Source organism: Hipposideros armiger, unplaced genomic scaffold (assembly GCF_001890085.2).
Source record: "Hipposideros armiger isolate ML-2016 unplaced genomic scaffold, ASM189008v1 scaffold_368, whole genome shotgun sequence".
In the NCBI taxonomy this organism is placed as follows: Eukaryota; Metazoa; Chordata; class Mammalia; order Chiroptera; family Hipposideridae; genus Hipposideros; species Hipposideros armiger.
The window spans coordinates 1,490,168-1,516,322 of NW_017731718.1; the positions used below are offsets into that span (position 1 = coordinate 1,490,168).

The following is a 26,155-nucleotide window of genomic DNA, read 5'->3' on the forward strand; positions in this document are numbered from 1 at the left end:
TTTGTAGGGTAATCACCCAATTCTCTGTGAAGGCTTGGGATGCCTGGAAGAGATTTGCTCAGCCCTCCTGTGCCACTCCCAGACTTTGTTGGTTGAAAGTTGGGGGTGCTTTGGCAGATCTCTTCTAGTTCTCCCTTCTCTGCCTCCAGAACCACTCCTGACTTTTTGACTGGTAAGTGTTAATGAATGGTTGTAGACTCACTTTGTAGCTGAAAGCCCTTGTGATTCTAATCTGTCTTGATAATCCATATATGATTGTTAAATGATGGTGAACAATTTGACTGTTTCCTTTTTCCCTCCATCTATGGCAGATTTCTCTTCTTTCTGTCTTTCCACCAGAGATAAGAGTAATCATGCTTTCTTTTCTCTTATAAAGGGCTTGTCACCGCTGGTGTTTAGTTTTTTTATTTTCTTGTGTCCTCATCTCTTTGGGCTTTTAAAAATACCATGATTTTGTAGCTTAACTGTTTTGTTTTATTGTTATTAGGATGAGAGCATTGGTCTCTTGTGATTTCCCACATCCAACCAGAAGTGGAACTTCTAATGTAGTTTTAATGTGCATTTGTCTTATAGTTAGATTTGGCAATTTTTATTAATTGTAACAGTGTATAGGTATATAGTTTTTTCCCCTGTCAGTTGCTTTTTCATACCCTGTTTAGTTTTTCTGTTGCATTATTGGTTTCTTAAAAAGTGGATTTGTAGGTACTTTTCATATTTTAAGAAAACTGATATGGACAGCAGCTCTTTCCCCATATGGACATTTATGTTTTGATTTTGCTTATGGTAATTTTTTAAATATAGAAATACTTTTTGTAGTTAGATTTACCCTTTCTTTCATGGTCTCTGTGTTTTGTATCATAGTCTGAAGAACCTTCCCCATTCTGAGATGAAGATACTGATAATAATGATAATATAGCAATAACAATCACTAATAGCGCTTACTATGTGCCAGTGTATCAGTGGACTTAGCACAGTAAGTCAATGAGCCGGAAATTGAACCACGTCACTCATTGTCTTCAGAGTTGTCTAGTGGTATCATCCTTGTCCTTTATGATCTTATTTTTAACACTTAAAACTTTTATCTACCTGAAATGAATGTTTGAGTGTCAGGTATGAAGTGTGGATCTAGCTGTATTGGTTTATTTTTATTCAGGTGTACACAAAGTTATCCCTACACAATTGCTACATAATCCATGTTTTCCTAATGATTTGAGATGTCACATTCATTATATACTAAATTATTAAACATATTTGGGTTTATTCTAGACTTCTTATTCATTACATTGATCTATGTCTATTAGACTACACTCTCAGATTTTGGTGATTTATAATTCCTACTAAGGTTAGTTCCCAGTCACTATTATTTGTTTTTAGCATTTTCCTGGTTGATTTTGCTCGATTCTCTTCCCCTTACAACATTTTACAATATAATGAAAAACTTCAAATACACAGAAAAGTTGAAAGAATTTTATAGTGACACACACATATCACTTAGATTCTGCCATTAACATTTTATTGGGTCGTCGGGAAAATCATGACATACTCTTCTATGTTTTTCAATGCAAAAATGCGTCATGACTTTCCCGACGACCCAATAGCATACTTACCACTTTCTTTCTTTTTTTTTTTTTTTATAAACATTTCCTGTCTTTTTTTTAAGATTTTTATTGGGGAATTGGGGGATGGGAACAACGCTGGGGAATTGGGGGAAGGGGAACAGACAAGTTGCTGTTGTTTTGTTCTTCAGTCTAGTTGTGGAGGACGTTGCTTCACTGGCCCAAGTTGGCACCATCATTGCGCTCTTCCCAGGCGAGGCAGATCAGTCGCCGGCTTCTGGAAGGCCGCTCACTGCGGCTGCTGGCCGCTCACGCTGGCTGCTGGCTACACACGGTAGCCCATGGCAACCCACTGCCACAGGGGCTGCAGCCTACGCCGTCCCTGGCAACTCATGGCAGCCCAGCTCCAGGTTGAGCTGTTGTTCAGCATCTTAGCTGTAGAGGGCAGTGTCACTGGCCCTCATATGTGGGATCCGAACCGGGGCCCTCTGGCATCCCAAGCCAGTTCTTAACCATTGCGCCACTCGGCCGGCCCACTTACCACTTTCTTCCTTTGATTTATTTCAAAATAAATTGCATACATCTGACAATTAAGTTCGCGAACTCATCCTAGAAAAAGTGCTACATACCTTGTTGCTGAATATAACTATGGTCACCTTTGAAGTACTGCCCTTGGGAAGCCTTTTCAGCACTTCCAAATAGTAAACTTGGTTAACTGTTTGTCCAGTTGGTACAAATTCATAATGAATAATGCCTCTGATATCAAAAAAGGTTAGCAACATCGTTGCAATGAGTTTGCGAACTTAATTGTCTGACCTGGTATGTACCACATCTATTTTATCCATTCATCGGTTAATGGGCATTTGTATTGTTTCGTATCTTGGCATTGTGAGTAATGCTGCAATAAACATGGGAATGCATATATTGCATTGAAATCCTGTTTTTATTTTCTTTGAGTATATACCCAGAAGAATAATTGCTGGATCATATGGTAGATCTATTATATTTTTTTGAGGAACCTCATATTGTTTTCTATAGTGGTTGGATCAGTTTACAATCCTACCAACAGTGTATAAGGATTCCTTTTTCACATCGTCTCCAGCACCTGTTGTCTTTAGTCTTCTTGATGCCAACAGGTGTGAGGTGATGTGTCATTGTGGGTTTGATTTGAATTTTTTGGATTAGTGATGTTAAGCATCTTTTCATTTGTCTGTTGACCATTTTGATGTCCTCTTCAGGGTAATGGCTATTTGGTTGCTTATAATCAGATTGTTTAATTATTGTTGTTGTTATTGAGTTAACTGAGTTCTTTATATTTTGGATATTAATCCCTTATCTGATACATGGTTTGCAAAAATTTTCTTTCGTTCTGTAGGTTTTTCATTTTGTTAATTGCTTCTCTTGTTTATGTAAAAGCTTTTGAGTTTAATGTAGAGTCCCATTTGTTGATATTTTTGTTTGTACTTTTTGTGTCATGCCCAAAAATTATTGCCAAGACTAGTATTGATGAGCTTGAAGTTTTATGGTGTTTGGTTTTATTTTTAAGTTTCTGATCCATTTTGAGTTAATTTCTGTCAGTTGTGTGAGATAGAGGCCCAGTTTCATGGTTCTGTATGTGTTTCTCCAGTCCTACCAGCACTATTTGTTGAAAAGAATATCCTTTCTCCATTGGGTGTTCTGGCTTCCTTTATTGTGTATTAGTTGACCATAGATGCTAGGCTTTCTGTTCTGTTCCATTGGTCAGTGTATCTATTTTGGTGCCAGTACCATACTGTTTTTATTACTATGACTTTGTATTAAAGTTTGACATCTGGAAGCATGATACTTCCGACTATGTTCTTTTTTTCTCAGGATTGATAATTTGGGGTCTTTTGTGGTTCCACACAAATTTTAGGATTTTTTTTTCTTTGTGAAGAATGCTTTGGTATTTTGATGGATATTGCATTGAATCTTTAGTTGACTTTGGGCAGTATGGCCATTTTAACAATATTCTTCAGACCCACGAACATAGGATGTCTTTCTATTTGTTTGTGTCTACTTCAGTGTCTTTCAGCAAAGTTTTCTAATTTTCATTGTATAGATTTTTTACTTACATGGTGAAATTTATTCCTAAGTGTATTGTTTTTGATGTTATTGTGAGTGGAATTTTTTTTTAATGTCTTTTTCAGATGCTTCATCATTATTGTAAAAGAATGCAGTTGATTTCTGAATGTTGATTTCAGTTGATTTCTGAATGGTACTGTACTGAAACCACTGATTAATTCCAACAGTTTTTTGACTGATTCTTCGGCTGTATCATAAGCAAATAATGGCAGTTTCACTTCTTCCTTTCCGATTTGGATGCCTTTTATTTCTTTGTCTTGCCTAACTGCCATTGATAGGATTTCTGTTTTGAAAACGAGTGGTGAGAGTGGGCATTCTTGCTTGGTTCCTGATCTTAGGAGAAACACTTTCATTTTCTCTCTATTGAGTATAATTTTTAGCTGTGGGTTTGTCATTTTAAATGATTTTATTGGCAAATTGGGGAAGGGAAACAGCCAAGTTGTTGTCCTTAAATCTTAGTTATGGAGGGCGCAGCTAGCTCAGCTCCAAGTCCAGTCGCCATCCGGACGCCCGTTGGCAGCTCATGGCCACTCAGCTCAATGTGCCATGTTCAATCTTAGTTGCGGGTGGGCATAGCCACCGTCCCATGCAGGAGTCAAATTGGCAACCTTGTTGTTAGGAGCATGTGCTCTCACCTGTTAAGCCATCCTGCCACTTGTTGGCAGCTCAGCAGCTCAGCTCAGGCGCAGCTCACTGGCCCATGTGGGAATTGAACCGGCGATCCTGTTCTTAACCAACCGAGCCACTCAGCCAGCCCTACATTACATTTATTGATTTGAGTATGTTGAACCATCCTTGCATCCCAGGGATAAATCTCACTTGGTCATGATGTATAATCCTTTGAATGTGTTCTTGAATTCGGTTTGCTAATATTTTGCATCTATGGTCACCAGAGATATTGGTATATAGTTTTCTTGTGGTATCTTTATCTGTTTTTGGTATCAGAGTAATGCTGACTTCATAAAATGAGTTTGGAATTGTTTTCTTCTCAATATTTTTGAAGAGTTTGAGGATTGGTGTTAATTCTTTAAATGTTTGGTAGAATTTTCTAGTGAAGCCATCTCGTCCTGGAATTTTCTGTGTTGAGAGTTTTTTGTTGTTGTTTTGTTTTTTTACTACTGATTCAATCTGTTTACTGTTATTGATCTGTTTAGATTTTCTATTCCTGATTCAGTCTTGGTAGGTTGTGTGTGTCTAAAAATGGCTATTTCTTCTATATTATGTAATTTGTTGGTATATAATTGTTCAAAGTAGTTTCTTATAATTCTGTGTATGTCTGTAGTATCAGTTGTAATGTCTCCTCTTTCATTTTTAATTTTATTTATTTGAGTCTTTTTTCTTGGTCTAAGAATTTGTCAGTTTTGTTTATCTTTTTTAAGAACCAGCTCCTAGAATTTTTTATCCTTTCTATTTTTCTGGCCTCTGTTTCATTTATTTCCACACAGCTCATTATTTTCTTTCTTCCAGTAACTTTGGGTTTAAGATGTTCTTTTTCTAGTTTCTTGAGGTATAAAATTTTCTTTTTTAAATTTATTGGGTAACATTTGTTAACATAAATTACAGGTGTACAATTTTATAATACATTATGTTATGTGCTCACCACCAAAGTCTAGTCCCCTTCTGTCACCATATATTTGACCCCCATTATCTTCACCCTCCTCCCACTCCCCCTCTCTAGTAACCACCATACTGTTGTCTGTGTCTATGAGTTTGTTTGTTGCTTTTTGTTTTATATTGAACATATGAGTGGAATCATGTGCTTCTTTTCCTTTTTTGTTTGACTTATTTCACTTAGCATGATACTCTCAAGGTCCTTCCATGTTGTCACAAATGCCAATATTTCATCTTTTTTTTTTTTATGCCTGAGTAGTATTCTATTGTACAAATGTATCATATCTTCTTTATCCAGTCATTGGTTGAAGGACATTTAGTTGTTGCCATGTCTTGGCTATTGTGAATAATGCTGCAATGAGCATAAGGATACCTACGAGGTCTGACAATCAAGTTTGAGAACTGGTTGCAACGATATTGTTAACTTTTTTTGATATCAGAGGGATTATTTATTATGAATTTGTACCAACTGGACAAACAGTTAACCAAGTTTACTACATGGAAGTTCTGAAAAGGCTGCATGAAAAAGTTAGATGACCTGAACTTTTCACCAACAATTCATGGCTTTTGCATCACGATAGTGTACCAGCTCACAAGGCACTGTCCGTAAGGAAGTGTTTAGTCAGTAAACAAATAGTAACCGTATTGGAACGCCCTCCCTACTCACCTGATCTGGCCCCCAATGACTTCTTTCTTTACCCGAAGATAAAGGAAATATTGAAAGAAAGACATTTTGATGACATTCAGAACATTAAGGGTAATACGATGACAGCTCTGATGGCCATTCCAGGAAGAGTTTCAAAATTGCTTTGAAGGGTGGCCTAAGTGCTGGCATTGGTGCATAGCTTCCAAGGGGAGTACTTCGAAGGTAACCATAGTGATATTCAGCAGTGAGGTATGTAGCACTTTTTCTAGCATGAGTTCACGAACTTAATTTTCCCACCCTGTATATATTTATGAACAAGTGTTTTCAAATTTTCTGGGTAGCTGCCCAGAACAGGGACTGCTGGGCTATATGGTAACTGTTTTCCATAGAGATTTGCGCAGTCTCCCCTTTTAAAATATTTTGTCTGCTGTGTATTTTTCCTTTGTGGTTACCATGAGGTTTATATAAAACATCTCATAGTCTTTTTTTTCTGCTGATCATGATTTATCTTTATTTGCCTATAAAGGTTTCATCCTTTTACTCTTCACCTTTATATTTTTCATGTCACAAATCTCTTTATGCTGTGATTTTGTTACTTAGTTGTAAAACTGTTTTTCACACTCTTTAACCCTTATGCAGTGGTTAATTGTTTAATATGCTGTTCTAAAAAAGAGTCACCATATTCTAATTCTGGCTATTAATCAAAGTTTAGTGTGCTTTTTTCTTTTTGTTTCAGCTTGAAGAGCTCCTTTTATCATTTTTTGTAAGGCAGGCCTAGTGGTGGTGAATTCCCTCAGCTTTTGTCTGTCTGGGATAGCCTTTCTCTTTCATATCTGAAGGATAATGTACCAGATAGAGTATTCTTGGCTGGAAGTTTTATCTATCAATATTTTGAATACAGTCATGCATCGGTTAATGATGGAGATGTGTCCTGAGAAATGTGTTGTCAGGCGATTTTGTCATTGTGTAAACATCACTTCGTAAATCTAGATGGTATAGCATTCTACACACCCAGACTCGATAGTGTAGCCTGTAGCTCATAGGCTATACAGCATGTTACTACTGAAAATACTGTAGGCAGTTGTAACACAGTGGTGTTTGTGTATCTAAATATCTAAACATAGAAAAGGTACAGTGAAAATATGCTATAAAGGATAAAAAAGGGTAAACCCATAAGGGCACTTACCAAAATGGAGCTTGCCCAACTAGCAGTTGCTCTGGGTGAGTCAGTGAGTGAGGGTGAGAAATATGAAGGCCTAGGGTAGTACTGTGCACTACTGAGACTTCTTAAACATTGTACACCTAGGCTAGGTTAAATTTGTATAAAATACTTTCTTCAATAATAAATTTGAGCTTACTGTATGTAACTTGCATTTTATAAACTTGTTAATTTTTTTACTTTTTGGCCCTTTTATAATAACGTTTAGCCTAAGACACAAACACATTGTACATAATATTTTTTTCTTTATATCTATAAACTTTATTCTATTTAAAATGTTTTTAATGTTTTCTTTTTGTTTGTTTGTTTTTGCATTTGAAGCTTTTTTGTTAAAAACTAAGACACAAACACATACTAGCCTAGGCCTACACAGAGTCAGGATCATCAGTAGTACTGTCTTCCATCTCCACATGTTGTCCCATTGGAGGGTTCTCAGGGGCAGTAACAGGCATGGAGCTGTCCTCTCCTGTGATAACAAAGCCTTCTTCTGGAACCTCTTGAAGGACCCGCCTGAGGCTTTTGTTGAGGTGTCTCTCTTTTCAGAAGTATGCCCATGGTGATTTGCGTAGCTCTTCTTTTTTTTTTCCATCATAGATTCACTTGTAAGCAGATAATGTGCCATGAACATCCCTCTCTATTAATGAAAACCTTTCAGTGATATTTTCGAACTTTTTAAGGAGCTTGTTGAAGTCTGAAAAAGATTCTGCTAAACTTTTCACTGAAATTTCTTGAGGGTTTTTCTTATTTTCCTTTTTTTCTTGCCTCTTCTTCAGCTATGCGTTCCTCATTAGTTGATTCCTCAGTAACCGGCTCTAGGAGCTCCTCAGTGCCATCCTCGGGGAGCCATACTCAGGTTAAAGTTGTTAGCCATCTCAGCAACAGTCTTGTTGAACTTTGCAATCTTTGTGTTGCTTTGGCTATGATGTCTCTAGGCAATAGCCATTTTCAGCTGCGTTATAATCATGTAGAACCACCATTGTGAATGCAGTCCATCGTTGACCAAAACGTTATGCAGCACCTGTCATTCCACCGCCTCCTGGCCTGCAGAGTTTCTGCTGAGAAATCTGCTGATAGCCTAATGGGGGTACTTTTGTAGGTTACTGTCTCCACCCCACCAACTGCCTTTAAAACTCTTTGTTTATCGTTGACTTTTGAGAGTTTTAATATAATATGTCTTGGAGGTCTTTTTGTGTTAAGATAATAAGGTGTCTGTTAGCTTTGTAAACTTGTATTTCCAGCTCCTTCCCCAGTTTTGGGAACTTCTCCCCTATTATTTCTTTAAATGCACTCTCTGCTCTCTTCTTCCTCCCTTCTGCTTCTGAGATACCCATCATTCTTATATTGGCTTTTCTAATGGAGTCAGGTATTTCTCATAGAGTTTCTTCACTTTTTAAAATCTTTATTCTCGCTTCTTTTCCACCTGAACTGTTTCTATAATTCTGTACTACAGTTTGCTAATTCTCTTTTCCATGTGATCTGTTTCCAATGCATTCTAATGTATTTTAAAGTCTCATTTATTGAGTTTTTCAGCTCCAGAATTTGTTTGGTTCTTAGAATTTCATTCTCTTTGGTAAAGTACTCCTCTGTTCATTAATTTTATTACTGAGATCATTGTATTGCCTTCCTGAGTTTTCTTGTAGTTCTCTGAATTACTTTGTATCATTTAATTATTAGTTAGATCACAGAATTTATGTCTTTGGGTTTATTTGATAGAAAATTATTTTCTTTTTGTGAATACCATATTACCCAGATTTGTGGTGTTTAATGAGAAGTTCCTCTACTGCCACATTTGAAGTAGAGAATACTTTTCTTTATGCAATGCTTTGTTTGTAACATTTCAACAGGTTGGTAATTAGGAGCCTTTCTTTTGTTTTTAGAAGATGGCACTATAGCCCAAGTTTTTGTTTTACTGGAGCTGACTTGCTGCTAAGGTGGATAGTGCTGGCATTAACAGAGTAAAAAGCAAAGGGTGGCATGAGGGCCAGGGGAGGTATGTACTTAGCATTTGGGGTTTTGGGCATGTCCATGGCCCAGTAGCGGATCCTCAAATGGAGGGGTCTGAGTGTGGGGGAGGGTGGTCCTTTTGCTTCCTGGGGCAGACAGCAGGAGACACTTGCCTTCAGTTCTTTTTGTCTGCCTTCTTCCCTTTCCCTCCCCCCAGTCACTGCAGTCTCCCTTCAGAGAGAGCAACTGGTCCCCCCAGCTGCAGCACTTACCACGGCCAGTGCAAACCCCAACACACAGGCCAGTGCAAACCCCAACACACCGTTGCCGTCACCCTCCACCTCTCTGCCAGAAAGGTTGTGTTGGCTCTCTGCTGTACTGGCCTTGGCCTTTTCTGCCATCACTGACTGGCTCTGCGCCTGTCTGTGGTCTAATCCACCCACTTTCAGGTACACAGGTGGATGGATCTTTTGGATGTCCTAATATGCTGTGTAGAGGCATTTGGGATTTTTTGTTTGTTTTTTTCAATCACGAATGTCTGATGAGGTGTAAATCAAAGGGGAGAGAAAAAGGGAATGACTAGGCGCAGTGATGCTGTCACGTTGTAATATAGTTTTAAATGCAGCAAGTACTTTGACACCTAAACTTAGGACCTTTTTGAGGCATTTTATAAGAAATTGTCAAATGTGACCATTATTATATGTTTTTAATAGCTTCCTTAATGATATCATGAGTACTTATTTTACCTTTTTAAAAAGTTTAATTCTTTGTAACAGGCAGACCGTGAAAGAGATTGACCCCATTTTGAAAACTATTTCATAAACTTGCAGTTTTCCATGTACTATCTCACATTGGATTGTTTTAAAGTTTTGAAGCTTTTGATGGCATTAAATAGCCAAAACTGGAAGAACAGTTAAGTTCTTTGAGGAGTTATAACTTCATTATGGTTAGGAAGAGGTTTTTGAATCCTGCTAGCCTTTGTTGGTTTAACATTAAGAAGTTTTATTGCCATGTTGGAATGTTTGGACATTTTGAGGACTAGTTTATATGGTACTGGGGAAGATTTTTTAAAGCAGGGGATCAGATCTATTTTTAAGAATGATGCTATGGTGTGTGGAAGTTTGATTAGATAGCATTTTGGAGACAAGGAAGACTAGTTAGTGTTTTTTAATCCAAGCTTTAAGAATGAGTTATGAAATGCCTGAATTGGGACTTTGGAAGGAAGTAGAAACAGGGAAGGTAATGTTCTTAGAACATATGTACTGAGTATATATGAGGGCCATCTCAGCACTCAGGATATGGAAGGAAAAGGCAACCAGGAAGGACTTGTCACAATGCTGGAGACATATTTATTGACTTTTTTTTTCATACGTGTGATAGAACTTTGAACTTGGACTTTTAAATTTGTCATAATTGTATTTGACCAAGCTGAGAGTTGTTTTTTGTGTGACTTTTGGTTGATATGCCCTGTGATTTAGTATGCTCTTATCTAATGTGATAATTAGTACACCTTGTGATTTGGTCTGAGGAAAAGGTAAGGCATGGTTACCTATCATCCCCATTGGAGAAACAGACAAGCATACCGGTGGTAACAATTTAACAGTGGTAGAAATATGTACAGATCTTAAGGGCTGCCAGTGTAGGAGAAATATATAAAATGTTTCTACTTAGTAGAATTTAGTTATTATTTATCCCTCCCAAAGTTTCAAAATTTGCTCATGAGTGTCAGAAAGGGGGATTCTATGGCTCTTGAGAAAGACCTAGAGGTAAAACAAAATTATTACATACTTAATTATTTTAAAGTTCAGTTAACTAAAAGTTCCTGGGAATAAGAGGAGGGAGGGAGTACAATGATGGTGAAAGCTTAGTTTTTATACCTAAAAATGATCACTTCCCCCCCCCCAAATCATATGGTTCAGTGGCTTTGTTTTAAAAAGGAGAAAACTGAAGCCTAGAGAAATAGAATAGTAACCCAGGATTACCAATTAATGAAGAGAATATGATAACACCAGACTATAAATCTGAAAACCCCTGGGGTTTTGGAGTTCAGTTCAGATGGCCTTTGGAAGGCAGAACCCTGTCCCAGAGAGCTATGATTTGGAATTTAAAACATACTGAATGTGGGGTTTTGTTGTGGGCTGCCACGTCAGCATTTCGTTTGTAGTTCCACTTTTCTTTTAAGAGAGAGTTCTGTGGCATGACCATACCTATCTGTGCTCAGTTTGCCATTTGGGCTGTGCTCTTTGCGCTGAAGAGCATAGAGTTTTACAATCTGATTATTGGGTCCTACCTTTGAGAAGATGAAAATTGACTTTGTCTTTGAATTAGACAATTAAAATCTTCTAAAGTTTAAAACAGTGGTTCTCAAGTGTGGTATAAGGATTCCTGGACTTTCCTGAGACCATTTCATATTTCACAGTGTCTATGAAGTCCCTACTTTTCCAACTGTATATCTGTGTGAGACCAGATTTCTTCATATATTTCAACCAGAACAGCATATCACAGCACATTGAATGTATGAGTAAAAGTAAATATTAGAATCAGTCCATCTTCTAAGCCCGACATTAATGGTATTTGCAAAAAATGTGAAACATTGTCAGTCTTCTCACTAAAATTTATTTTGTTGTGGAAATACAATTATTTTTTCATTAAAAAATAGGCTATTTCGTTTCCAGTGAGGTTTATTCATGGAACTCTGCCCATCCTTGCTCTGAAATGATGTTGTGGCCCGCTCTGGGGAACATGAATCGTTTTTAAGGACCAGTATGATGCCAGGGGAGGGAAGGGCAGGCCCCTTTCTCTGGCTTCTCTAGCTTCCAGAATAATGTACTCGTAAGCCTGGTACTGCTGTGGGCCATCTTTATTGCTACATGGAGAGGGCCTGCCTGCAAATGAAGCAAATTCCAGGGAAAGCAGAATGGAAAGAGGGGGTCCTGGTGTCATCATTTAAATCCTGGATCCAGCTGTGCCTAACGTTAGCCCCACCATTGGACTTCCCATTTATTTGTGCCAATAATTTTCTCCTTTTGATTACCCCTCCCCCAAATGGGGGTTATTTATGTTAAATTGTAATGGATTTATTTAATTATTTTAAAGTTTCCCAATTTTATTTCTTAATATGATAAATATTGTTAGATATAACCCTTTGAAATAAAAGTGCTTGGGAGTTCTTCATAATCTTTAAAGTGTAAAGAGATACTGAGACTGAAAAGTTTGAGAACCACTGTTATCAAGGTAATAAGGAATCATTGCTATTTCCTGGGGTGGTAATACAGGGAAATGAAGGAACTGACTGAATAGTTTTCAGTGTTATAATTACATGTACTGTGATAAGCTTTTTTAGCGATAAGAAGTGGTTTCTATGATGCTTATGGATGGATCATGTTTATATATGCTTATTTTGTGGTGGTGATTTTTGTAGAATGAAGTGGTGTGGTATTTCTCAATGAGTAACCTTTGCTGTAACTGATTGCTACATACAAATAATCTATTTTTACCTCCTTATTTGAATTGAATGAAGTTGTATAATAAACTACAGCAATTGAATTTTTCAATGTATATATTAAATTTGTTGCAATGTAATTGGGGTTTTTAAAAGAATAATTCTAAGCACAGAAAATATGGCTGATGCAAGTTAGATATTTTTTTTGAATACAAAGTGAAAATTTGGAAGGAACAGATGTGGGTGTATATCCATGTTCTAAAGTTACTGAGTTAACATATTTAAATTTAATTTTAAATTCCCACTGCCACCTCCAGCTCCTCCTTCTCAAGATTACTGAAAATGGAAGCTTTGGTTAAATTTCATCAGTTATCTTCTACTGAATTCTAAAGCCTCTAAGAAACTTGAGCAAAACAATACTAACTTCTTTTTGTTTTTTCTTTTCACCATTAATCTCTTTTTACTTTGCCATTAGACAAGCTGAATATAAAGTTAATTTGAAAGGAAAAACAAGCAAAATTAGCCAGAAATACAAAAAAAAAAAAAAAAAAAAAAGGTGGGTTGGGGGTTGGAAACATTATATACCTTCTGTAATTAAAACTTCTTTTTGAAATATTGTACTGGAGTGTTAGCTTTTTTTACTGTCTCATTACTATTTTGAAAATCCTAGATTAAAAAATAAAAACTGATAGTATGAGTGTGTTAGTAGTAGCAATTATAGCCTTTATGTTAGGGCAGATTTGATTCATGTTATTTTAAGTATTAAGAAAATTTAGTTCTTTTGGGAGACTTTCTTATAAGTACTGTGTGGTTAGAATCATGCTTTGTTGGCAGATTGTTTTTGCTGGGCTAAGTACTTATGAAATATGGAAGCAGTGGGAATTTGGCCTGTTTTCTAAGGTGGAATGATGTCTGTCATTTTCAGTAGTATTTCTTTGTCCTTAAACATTTTTAAAATCTGTTTTTGTTTTTTTGTTTCTCTCTCTGGTCTGAAAGATTTCAGCCCCACTTTTCTTTCACACATTTCCAGAATGCTAGCAGTATAGCAGAAGGAGGGTATATTCTAGCTCTAACAAGATAATGTCATTCAAATCACAAACCTATTTTCGGCAGTGGTAACTGGTGTAGTCAAGTACCTAAAGAACAGTCTTGTTTGCCATGGATACCATTTTTTAAAAGTAACCTTTTACGTGAATATAGTTTTCTTTTGATTAGGTAATTTATACGCTTTACATCATTAATTTTGCATAGCAGATTATCATTGCTAGATGTTCAGATGATGTAGCATTGGCACTTTTAATTAAGACAAGTAGAAAAGAGAACACTACTTATTTTGCTTGTCCCTGATCCATAACATTTGGGTATATTATTAAACTTTGTGGTTCAGATTATTTTTTTAGTAGGCTATAATTTACAAGTACATACCTTTATTCTTTTTTTCCCCAAAAAATATTGAAATAAATAATGGAAATGACTTCTTATAGGACTTAAGAAAAATTACCTCTTGAATACAAATTTACCTGTTTTGCTTTTAAATGTGAAATTATAAACCCTATAGTATATAATTTGCACTCTAACACATTTTAAAAAGTAATCTATTTGCCTTTCAGACTACCTGATGCATTAAAATTTTTGTATATGGTAGTTTTGATTTGTTGTGGTTGTGACTTTTATTGGTTCTTGATTTGATTCAAATTGCTTCCTAAAGAAGTTGTTTGAGCAAAGATTGTTCAGGAATTCTATTGTGTTGTTTTATAAAACTGTCGTTCATAGACTATATTAATTATAAAAATCACAAAGGTCTTTCTCCATAGTTTTAGCTGCTAACATTTTAATCCACTGTTAAAGTGCCCTGTTTAAAAAATAATGGAGTGGGAATGGAACAGATTTGGTGTTTAGTTTAGTAATGTAAATGTAAAGTAACAGTTACATCATTAGAAAGGCCATTATTAAATTGAAAAATCCCCAAAACAATCAAACCAATGTTGAATCAAATTTTAATATTTGGTGACTCAATGTAGAATGTCTGAATTTGTTTCTTAACAGCAATTTCAATGAAGCAGTATATAACACAGTGATAGTGTTATGCATTACAGTGATTTCCAGTAAACTGAAATATGTTTAGCTTGGTATCTAGTTAGGTTATTGTTAAGTTGATTTTGCTTATTCAAGTTACTTAACATGAATAAGTATTATTTTATGGTCTCTCATGGAGTTTTACCAGATTGCCAATTATATCTATAGACAAATACATCATGACGTTATTGTCCCATTACTTCATGCTTATTTCATAACAGATCTAAGTATTTCTGTGCTCATTATGACATGAAAATGTTAATTTTCCATAAATTATTTAGTGTATATTTAAAAATTCATTAGTATAAGTATATTGAAGTAAATTTCAAGGAAAAAGTTTTTTTAAATCTTTCCTGCACCATTGAAATGGATTTTTTTTTTTTTTTGTGCTTCTTGTTTGGATAGTAACCCACTTCAACTCTGTAAATAAATGGAAGTAGATCTATGAGAAAAGTTGATTCATGATTACTAATAAATTATCCCAAAACTTACGTTAGTAGTAACACATCAAATATTTATCATGTCATGACATTTATCATTCCTGTGGGTCAGGAAATTAGGGTCAGGTAGGTAGTATAGTTCATCTCTTCCTCATTGATTTGGATGCCACCATTATAAAATCTAAATTCCTATATATATTTGGGTCTATTTCTAGATTTTCTTTTCTGTTGTTAAATAACACAGTGTGCTATGTTTTTAAGTTTCCCTTTATTGCACTCTCTGTGTTTTCCTGGCTATTTATTTCTGATGAGAAAAAACCTTTTGGCATTTTGATTGGAACCTCACTAATTATATTAGTTTTTGATGTTTCAAAATTGTTTTTACTTTGTTATAATTTTTCTTTTTAATAATAAAGTCTACTAAGTTTTTTATACATCTATTACTGTATATATTTGGAAGTATACTGAATGATGACTTACATATATCATTTAAAGTATATTAGTTTAAGGGAGAACTTACATTTCTTTATTGCCTTCCAAGAGCCAGGTACTTTTTGCATATATTAATTCATGTAACTATCATATTTACTATGTCAGTTTGTAATTGGAATTTGTGGGACATGCAATTTATGGCTAAACTTTCTTCAACATCGCTTTTTTCCTTCAGCTGTGATGCAGATCCATCAGCCCTAGCAAAATATGTTCTCGCTTTGGTAAAAAAAGACAAAAGTGAAAAAGAGTTAAAAGCACTATGTATTGATCAACTGGATGTATTTCTTCAAAAAGGTAAGATGTTTGGCGTAAAAGGACCATTTTATTTTAATAAGTTATTTAAAAACGAGATTATCCACACTATTGAAGAAACTCAGTAAGAGACAAGTTCTAATTGTAACAAAGTTGAACAAATAGTATTATTACTGATTATATCCATAGCTTATTTATAAAGGAGGCCTTTTCTTTCATTAACATCCTTATGCTCTTTATTAAAGTATGCTGATATTTTTTCTTTAAAGATTAAGAAAACTGAATGCTTGTTTATTCAAAAATAGCACATCTTAGGAAACTACTTTGAGTGTTGTTTAGCCCAGTGCTGCTGCTTTTTTCACTTTGCTAACATCTAGATAATGGTAATATTTGTGTTTTGCATACTGGCTGTTGTACATGGAGGTTTCATCATGGCTGCAAGCGACTGTCCCAGAAGCTCTGGCCTTTCTACTTCTCATCACCCTGAAGATTGAATGGATCAGTGTTACCATGGGACTTGTGCCATGGCACACTGGTCAGGAAGCTGTTAAGTGGAGAATTAATATCTTAGCAAAGGTCTTTTAACCTGTGGTTTGTTGGTTATATCTTTAGAGACACAGATATTTGTGGAAAAACTTTTTGATGCTGTGAATACAAAGAGTTACCTACCTCCTCCAGAACAGCCATCATCAGGAAGCTTGAAGGTAGAATTTTTTCAGCACCAAGAAAAAGATATAAAAAAGGAAGAGGTAAGGATTTGTGGTAAGCTTTACATGTTCTTTAAAAACAGCAAAGGGAAAATCAGCAAAGGGAAAAGGGGATATGGTGTGAAGTCTGGGGGACAGTAGGTGCATGCTTCCAAAGGCCTCTCCGAGTGAGTCACACGGGATGTGCTTAATGAGTAGTGACAAAATGTGTGAACCTGGGAAGCTCGTTACAGACTCAGTGCCCAGGGTTTTTATTTCTGTCTGGCCACATAGGTTGCTTCTGCCTTAGTATATACCCAAATTCCAAACTCCCAGGAGGAAGGCAGGTGTTCAGCATAAACCATATTGTGTACATAAACAATTCAGGCATAATGAGCTATTATCAAGGAATTATAGAACCCTCCAGAAATCAAAGTTTGCAGACGCCAGCTAAGGGCCTATTTTGCAAGTGGTCTTTCTAAGGATAACAGACTCAGGCTTGCTTTTAACTCTTTTCTGTACAGTATCTTACAGCTATGGACTTTTATTATTGGTATTCTATGAAAATAATTGCGTTGACAGTAGATCTGTTTGCTTCTGTCCTACATGCGTTTTGTAGGGGACTATTTTAAAGATGGTCAAATAAAAGGACCTTCACAGGGCAATGGAAATGACTTCATACTTTAAGAGGTTTTGAAGTTTTAACCTTTTTTCAAGATTACCATTCCTGTTTAATAATCATATCTCCTCAATTTGATGTTTAAAGACTGTTAATTCCAGCACAAATAATTGACAGTTAAGCTATTTCTGCAGTTAGTCTAACTTTAGGTCAAACAGATCTTAGTTAAAATTTTGGCTTTACCAGTCACTTCTTTGTGACATTGAAAACTACTTTTCTGAGCATTAGTTTACTCAGATATGAAATGGAAATACTATAGGGTTGTTGTGAGGAATAGTTACATGATGTCTATAAAGCACCTGGCATAGTATGTGGCACGTAGTAGGCTCTCAGTAAATGGTAGTTGCTATTATTGTTGAGAGATTGTTGTATAGTGGAAGATGTGGTTGTGACCTTTGTTTTTTTCTCCTCATAATCTTTTTTTTCCTGATTATATAATACACGTTTATTATGTAGTAATATACATATATAATATATATTTTTGTCAAGTATATTTTTATCTCTGTATGTCTGAACATATTTATACACATGTATGTGTATGTAGTTACACAGACACACACAAAATACCCATATCACTTCCCTCTTCAGGGGAAAGAGCAGACATAATTTTAAAACGCATATTTCATACCAAACAGTGTATGGGCTCTGTTGGTAAGGAAGAAAGGGATAATGGATATTGTACTGGCAACTGCTTATGCCATATAGAGATAGATAATAATTTTTTAAAGTTTTGCCCGCTGATGGAAGTTTGGATTGGTTCCAGGTTTTTGCTATTACAAATTATATTTTAATTCTTACAAAATCTTTAGTAAATTATTGTCTCTTGGCTTGAGAAGCAATAAGAAGTCTTCCCCCCAAACTACAATAGTTAGTGGCAAAGCCTTAGTCTTACATCTGTTGATGTAATAATATTTCATCATAGTTTCTTTGACCAATTGTTAAGGATGTTTATCCCTGATCCTTGAGAAGTGTCAAAATGTCAGATGGCAATCTGGATTAAAAGTGCTGTGGGTGCAGTTAAAAATCCCTTGAAGCATGTACTGTGGAATATGACAGTCTGTCAACATAAACTCGCAAGTGTGCATTGAGGCAAATAGAAAATGAAAAGTGCATCAGGAGGGTTTTAATTTGTACCCATTTTAGGGGTTGGAGAGGGTTGATGTGAGTAGGAAGAGAAGCAAAGTATTTACAAGAAAAAAAGGCAAATTTACAAGAAGGCTTTTAAGCAGTGTCAGAGTTCGGTCTGTTGATAGGATTTCCATTTAATGTATCATCCGAAGTGGGACATGAGAGATTTTTACCCAAAGGGATGCTGGAGCAGCTAGCATAAACTGGAATATGTTTATATTATGTGTGGACTACCTGCATCAGACTATCTTAGGTTTCTTATTAAAAATGCAAAATATTGGGGCTGGCCGAGTGGCGCGATGGTTAAGAGCTGGCTTGGGATGCCAGAAGGCCCCGGTTCGGATCCCACATATGAGGGCCAGTGACACTGCCCTCCACAGCTAAGATGCTGAACAACAGCTCAACCTGGAGCTGGGCTGCCGTGAGTCACAGGTGATGGCGTAGGCTGCAGCCCCTGCTGCAGTGGGTTGCCATGGGCTATCGTGTGTAGCCAGCAGCCAGCGTGAGCGGCCAGCAGCGCCTGTGAGCGGCCGTCCAGAAGCCGGCGACTGATCTGCCTCGCCTGGGAAGAACTCAATGATGGTGCCAACTTGGGCCAGTGAAGCAACATCCTCCACAACTAGACTGAAGAACAAAAGAATAGCAACTTGCCTGCTCCCCTTCCCCTAATTCCCCAATAAAAATCTTAAAAAAAAAAAGCAAAATATTTAGCCCTCATATTTACATAAGCCACGTGTTCAGTACTTCTGAATTTATCATCTTTTTTTTTTTTTTTAAAGATTTTTATTGGGGAATTGGGGGATGGGAACAGTGCTGGGGAATTGCGGGAAGGGGAACAGACAAGTTGCTGTCATTTTGTTCTTCAATCTAGTTGTGGAGGACGTTGCTTCACTGGCCCAAGTTGGCACCATCATTGAGTTCTTCCCGGGCGAGGCAGATCAGTCGCCGGCTTCTGGACGGCCGCTCACAGCCGCTGCTGGCCGCTCACGCTGGCTGCTGGCTACACACGATAGCCCATGGCAACCCACTGCAGCAGGGGCTGCAGCCTACGCCATCACCTGTGACTCACGGCAGCCCAGCTCCAGGTTGAGCTGTTGTTCAGCATCTTAGCTGTGGAGGGCAGTGTCACTGGCCCTCATATGTGGGTCCGAACCGTGGCCCTCTGGCGTCCCAAGCCAGTTCTTAACCATCGCACCACTCGGCCGGCCCCTGAATTTATCATCTTAAATCCTTTTTTTCTAGTAACACCTATTAAGGTCCTATGGAAACAGTATGCTGGGCAGCACAGCATAGGAAACTGGCCTCGAGAAAGTACACTGAACAAGGCAATGTTTTCCAGGGTTGCTTTCTATTAATTATATAGTATGAATGGAGGCTTCTTGTAAGAAAGAGGAATAAGTACGCTGTGGAAAGTTCGTGAACTTAATTGTCTGCTGTTTCATCTTATATATTGTTTCTTCAAATGTTCTCTTTTTCTATGACTTGGTTAGTTCTAATGCATTTTCCTATATTCCCTAATGCCAGATGCATGAAACCAAAACATGAATGTATGGTGGACTTTTGAAAGGAGTAATACAATTGGGTTTCCACTAATAATGTTAGCATGAGGACACTTAAAATGTTTTCTCACCACTGTTTAAGATAAATATTTATGAGTTTATTTAGATTCACTTTAACTTTTACTATGTCTGTCTGTAATAAACTAAATGATGGTACTTAGAAGAGAAATTTGTTTGAATGCTTTTAGAAGGTGACAGTTTTACTATCAATTAAGTCATCAAAATAGTAGCATGGCAAGGAATAACTATTGCTAAACCTTTACATATTTTTTTTTTGTATATCAGATCATAAAGGAGGAAGAGCGAGAAAAGAAGTTTTCCAGAAGGTTAAATCATAGTCCTCCCCAGTCAAGCTCCCGATACAGAGAAAATAGGTGATTGATTCATTTTTGAACCATGTTCAATATTTAGACATTGGTTATATTTTACAAAGGAACAAGTAATGTGTACTTTTTTGGGGGGTGGGGGTATTAATTAATTTTTTTTTTTTTTTAGTGATATCTACTCTTATTGATCTAGGAAACTGTAACTCGGTCCTTTTCTACCAAGAATATCTAGGTCAGATTTGTAGGTCCTGGAAGTGAGATTTAGAACAGTGCTTGGCATACGCATATATTAGTTGTTATTTTTATTCCTAATTTCAAATTCCAATGAAATTTTTTTTTATTGTTAGTTTCAGATATACAGAACAATGCAATAGTTATCCTTTTCACCCTTCACACAGAGAAAATTCCAATGAAATTTTAACGCAAGACCTTATTTTGTCCGTAGTTTCTCTTTAGTGTGAATACATTATTTTTTCCATTAAAGCTTTAAAAGCATTTAGAGTGCAATGCACGTGATACTTGCCTAAAAGTGTGAGACAAGCATAGTATATATGTGTACAAGACAATATTATTATAAGACGTATTGTATAGATGCCTAAATGTATAGACTAAGGATTAAGACTTTAAGAGTTTTTTTTTCCCTTAAAGGAGTTTTAGAGCGTACTTAAGCAGATCATGTTCAGTTTTTCAGTTGTTTGAGTTTCCTATATTTGTGTGCTGATGGTGGGATAAAGAATCATGATGTTTCAAGAATTTAATATGACTTTTGCACTTAGAGCTTTTCCTGTATCTACCTAAAAATTATTTACATAAAAGTGATCGTATATTTTTTTAGAAGTCGTGATGAGAGGAAAAAAGATGATCGTTCTCGCAAAAGAGATTATGATCGAAACCCTCCTCGAAGAGATTCATACAGAGACCGGTACAATAGAAGACGAGGGCGAAGTCGCAGTTACAGCAGGAGTCGGAGTCGCAGTTGGAGTAAAGAGAGGCTTCGTGACAGGGATAGGGATAGAAGCAGGACTAGAAGCAGGAGCAGAACACGAAGCAGGGGTAAAACATATATGTGTATATTTTGGTTGGCATTCTTTTATCGTGAAAATACTTGTTATTTGAGGGTTTTAAAAATTGTTTTAATTTTGGTCAGTGTTGTCTTCATTTTTTCTACTTTGGTCCAGGCAAATGCTTTTTAAAATTTTCTTTTAAAAAATTTATTTCATGCATATTAAAATCACAGTGAATTACCACTGCACATCCATCAGAATGACTAAAATTAAAAAGATTGATTCTATCCAGTATAGGTGAGGATCAAGATAACCTGGAACTCTTTGGAAAACGCTTTGACAGGATCTTGAAAATGTAAAACCTATACCTACCAAATGATTCAGCCATTCCACTCCTAGGTTTACCTAAGAGAAATGAAAGTGTATTTCCACACAAAGACTTGTACACAAATGATCATGGCATCTTCATTTGTAATAGCCCCAAACTAGCAACAACCCAAATAGCCATCAATAGGTGAATGGATAAACAAATTGTGGTATACCCACCCATACAATGGATAGAAAGGAAAGAATTATTGATGCATACAACAAAATGGATGAACCTTTAAATAATTATGCTGAATGAAAGAAGCCAGACAAAAAATAATATATATGTATATAACATCTTAGAAAATGCAAATTAATCTATGATGACAGAAAACAAATTGGTGGTTGCCCGGGATGGAGTAAAGGAGACATGGATTATCAGAGAGCACAAGGATACTTATGGGATGATGAGTATGTATAGTATGTACATTATTTTGATTGTGGTGTTTGGTTTCACAGGTGTATACATAGATCACAATTCATTAAATTGTATTCTTAAATATTTTAAGTTAATCAGATATCAGTTATACCTCAAAACTATGAAAACAGTTAAAAGTTTTCATTTTTGATGTGCATGTTTGCAAGACCATAAGATTTCCAACATGTATAATTTTTCTTGCAATGTGTATCATTCATTGAAAAAAAGATATAGCCAATCAAACAAACACACCTTTGAATAAAATGCCTTTACTTAAGCTTAGATTTTTGTTACCCTTGCAGCCTTTATTGTAGTCATCTTTAGTCTAGGAAATAATATTTATAGCCTTTGTGTAAGCCCAGTACTTCGCTTACTGTTCTCTTAAGGTTTTTTTTTTTTCCTCCTTGTGATGTATGTGTACTAGACCTCGCTGCATATTGCTTTGCTTAACAAATCTCCTTAATACCTTTTTTCTTTCCTTGGGACCATATACAGCCCTGTTAATTTCTTTGTTCATGTTCAATATGAACTCCTTTTTCTTCTTCCCCTCATTCATTCTAATCTTCAATAAATAATGTTCACTGTAAAAACACATGCTAGGATCTTTAGATGGATGACAACTAAATGTTCATCACAGAAAAAATAACCATACTTCTATTGCATATTTTGTTTTGTGGGGTGAAGTTATGCATGATAAGATTGCAATGAAGAAAATTTTAAAATGCTTTTTTCTGTAAACAGAACTCCAAGAAAAAAACTTATTAAATACAGCAACTTTGTGTGGGTTTTAGTTTAAGTTATATTGAAATGAAGTAGCTTAACTTGGAACATGTGTGTTTATTGAGTAGTTATTAAAAGGGAGGATTGTGTAAAATTTGAACATTTTCTCCATGTTTAGCAAAAATCTCACTGTTTCTTAGATCTTTGATGTGTTTTGTTTTTTAATAGAGTATATTTTTTTACGTTATTTATATTTTGTTGCAGAAAGGGATCTGGTAAAACCTAAATATGATCTGGATAGAACAGATCCACTAGAAAATAATTATACTCCAGTTTCTTCGGTACCTACTATTTCATCTGGCCACTACCCTGTACCTACTTTGAGTAGCACTATTACAGTGATCGCTCCTACTCATCATGGTAATAACACTACCGAAAGTTGGTCTGAATTTCATGAAGACCAAGTGGACCATAATTCATATGTCAGACCACCAATGCCAAAGAAACGGTGTAGAGACTATGATGGTAAGTCTTTCAACTGTCAGGAAATATCGAATTAATGTTTCCAGCTGAATAAATACTGGAAGTTTAGATTGCACACAATTATTCAAAGACTTAACCTATTGGAAATAGTGGAAAATTAATCTTGAGCACTTCATGAATTTCTTAATATTATTGAAACTTTCATTAGTTAGTCACCACTGACTATTGAATGTCAGTTTAAAGATATTATTTATTTGCATGTAAGTCTTAATAGTCTTAATATATTTTTGGGATTTACCAAACAAGAGTAATGTCTACTGAGTTATCAGGGAATCTGCTACTGAAACATTCCTGACAAAACTCACTTCTTTAGAAATGAATGGTTATTGGCGTCAGTAGAACCTAGAAATGTGAATATGAGTATCACGTAAGAATTTTATAGATAAATTGAAGACTCTTAAAGTTTTACTGTAAAAGTTTTATAAATAGTATTAAAGCTGTAGCTGCAATCTTAAAATTTTAAGTGAGAGATTTAAATACAGGCATGTTTGTAATGACAAATATATGTAAGTTTTTATATATAAGTTTTATACTATCTTTCTAACTAGGTTACTCACTTTAATTTGGGATTTTTTTTTTTGGTGTATATGTTAGCGATCACTTGATAAGTGCTTTATATTACTGGAAATTCATAGATAGCTCTTGTGATGTGGTTAATTATACTTGTCCAATATTAAAAATATTCCTATTTGTAAATATCTTACTGTTGTAAACTTGTTAACTTAGAGAAAATTTATATGTTCAGCACTTTTCATATTTATTTTTATTGTTCCTCAAAGAAAAGGGTTTCTGTATGAGAGGAGATATGTGCCCTTTTGATCATGGAAGTGACCCGGTCGTTGTAGAAGATGTGAATCTTCCTGGTATGCTGCCTTTCCCAGCACAGCCTCCTGTTGTCGAAGGACCACCTCCTCCTGGACTCCCTCCACCTCCACCAATTCTTACACCCCCACCTGTGAATCTGAGACCCCCCGTGCCACCGCCAGGCCCATTACCACCCAGTTTACCACCTGTCACAGGTCAGTAAATATGCTTGTTTACCTGTACTTATTATCTGCCCATTCATAGTTTTTTAAAAATACTTCATAGTTTAATGCTTATTTTTGTTAAAAGTATCTAAAGTAATTTTATAGATGCTTGCTGGAAACTAAGGGTAGGGTATTTTCATTTAGAATATACCCCAACTTTGTTGGATGTGGTTTGGAGCGGCCTTGAATTATGCACATTCCTGATGACTCCCAGCTTCTTATAGTCCTTTATAGCTTGACACAAACCTGTTTTGGAATACATTAAAAGGATATTTTACCCTAGAAAACTAATATAGTTGTAAGAGCTTGGTGTTTGTAGATATTATAGTTTGATGAATGATAATACCATGTTTGGATATACAAATAACTTGTTTTATTTGTTTGCTTTCAGATGATATTTCTTATTCTTTGGTTTTGACAGGACCACCACCACCACTTCCTCCTTTGCAGCCATCTGGCATGGATGCTCCTCCAAACTCTGCAACCAGCTCTGTCCCTACTGTAGTAACAACTGGCATTCATCATCAGCCTCCGCCTGCTCCACCCTCTCTTTTTACTGCAGGTGCAGTTTTGACTCTATATTCAAAATGTAATGTAGTTTTAGAGCAGAGTTTTAGATGAGGAATTTAAAAATGTCTAGAGTGAATTGCTCTAGCAGGTCTATTTTTTCACTGAAATTATATAGAATAAAATGTAGACATATTGAACGTACATTAAATGTAAAGCCTCAGTTACGATTTTTATAAAAACTAAGTTACATTTTCTTTTTAATAACATTTATAGTTTTATAAAATTAAATTTTATTTTTAATACATACGAAATACATTAGTTTTGTATTAATCAGATATAGTTTAATTTTTCTGTTGTTAATATGGAAAAATTTCAAAGTGGAGTTTTATAATTGTTTTTTAATTACAGTTTTTGTATTACCAGATACATATGACACAGATGGCTATAATCCTGAGGCCCCAAGCATAACAAACACTTCCAGACCTATGTATAGACACAGAGTGCATGCTCAAAGGCCTAACTTGATAGGACTGACATCAGGGGATATGGATTTGCCTCCCAGAGGTACTACAGTTAATCTTTCTTCTTACCATCTTCATAATATCAAGAGTGACAAAATGTTTATAAAGAAAGTTGGTCCTGCATTTATTGGGGTTGAGTAAGGGATGGTGTTTATGTTTATTTCTTGGATCCTTTGGTCTCCCATAAGAGCAAAGGTAAATGTGAGGTTCCCTATTTGTGGTATTGGTGACGCTTTATTCTACCATCTAAGGAGAAAGGAATTTCACAAAAATATATATTTTCTAAGGTAGCTTTTGTTGGGAATTTTCAATCATATGCAGTCTTAATAGGTTCTTTAGAGTAATGGTTTAACTCCTAAAGATAGATTCTTTCATAGTTTGGATAATGAAATCAGCTGTACAAACTTGTGCTTGATGTGTATTTTACTTTGTTTTCTTTTGACATGCTAGAAATTGATGTTGGTTTGCTTATAACATTTTAAGCAAAAGGAATTATGTTCTAGGAAATCACTCATGTTTATTAGCTTTTCAAATTTTCTTAGAGAAAATAGTATTGTTGATAAAATTTCTAAACAGGAGAAGTAGATAAGAGTTTAGACTGATAAAATCACAAGATGAGGCAGCAAAACTACTATGCTAGACTAGAGGTGTAAACGGATATGAAGATTCAGAAGAGGGAGAAAGTTCACATTAATTTGAAAGATGGAGCATTTGCTACAGATAATATTTGATATAGGGAAGTGTAGGATTGGCAGACATAATAGAAAATATGTATGCCAATAAAAATGTCTTTTTTCTCTAACTTATATTTCAACTAACTTAAATCCTATTTTTGTTCTGGTTTTTTCCTTGCTGTCTTTTTTTTTTTTTTCCTCTTAAAAAAAAA

At 35.6% G+C, this 26,155-nt stretch overlaps 1 protein-coding gene across 14 annotated transcripts in view; it reads left to right on the top strand.

The window, feature by feature from the left end:
- Positions 1 to 26,155, top strand: part of RBM26 (RNA binding motif protein 26) — a 91,623-nt gene that overhangs the window by 18,323 nt on the left and 47,145 nt on the right. For 7 of the 14 annotated variants that reach the window (XM_019662166.1, XM_019662167.1, XM_019662156.1 and 4 more), the window contains exons 2-9: positions 15,705 to 15,823; positions 16,394 to 16,530; positions 20,119 to 20,207; positions 20,995 to 21,212; positions 22,932 to 23,192; positions 23,990 to 24,229; positions 24,630 to 24,800; positions 25,157 to 25,312. In XM_019662166.1, the coding sequence (XP_019517711.1) occupies positions 15,705 to 15,823; positions 16,394 to 16,530; positions 20,119 to 20,207; positions 20,995 to 21,212; positions 22,932 to 23,192; positions 23,990 to 24,229; positions 24,630 to 24,800; positions 25,157 to 25,312 (1,391 nt within the window). The remainder of the gene's footprint in view (positions 1 to 15,704; positions 15,824 to 16,393; positions 16,531 to 20,118; positions 20,208 to 20,994; positions 21,213 to 22,931; positions 23,193 to 23,989; positions 24,230 to 24,629; positions 24,801 to 25,156; positions 25,313 to 26,155) is intronic. The other 7 variants (XM_019662170.1, XM_019662171.1, XM_019662165.1 and 4 more) reach the window with 3 other exon arrangements.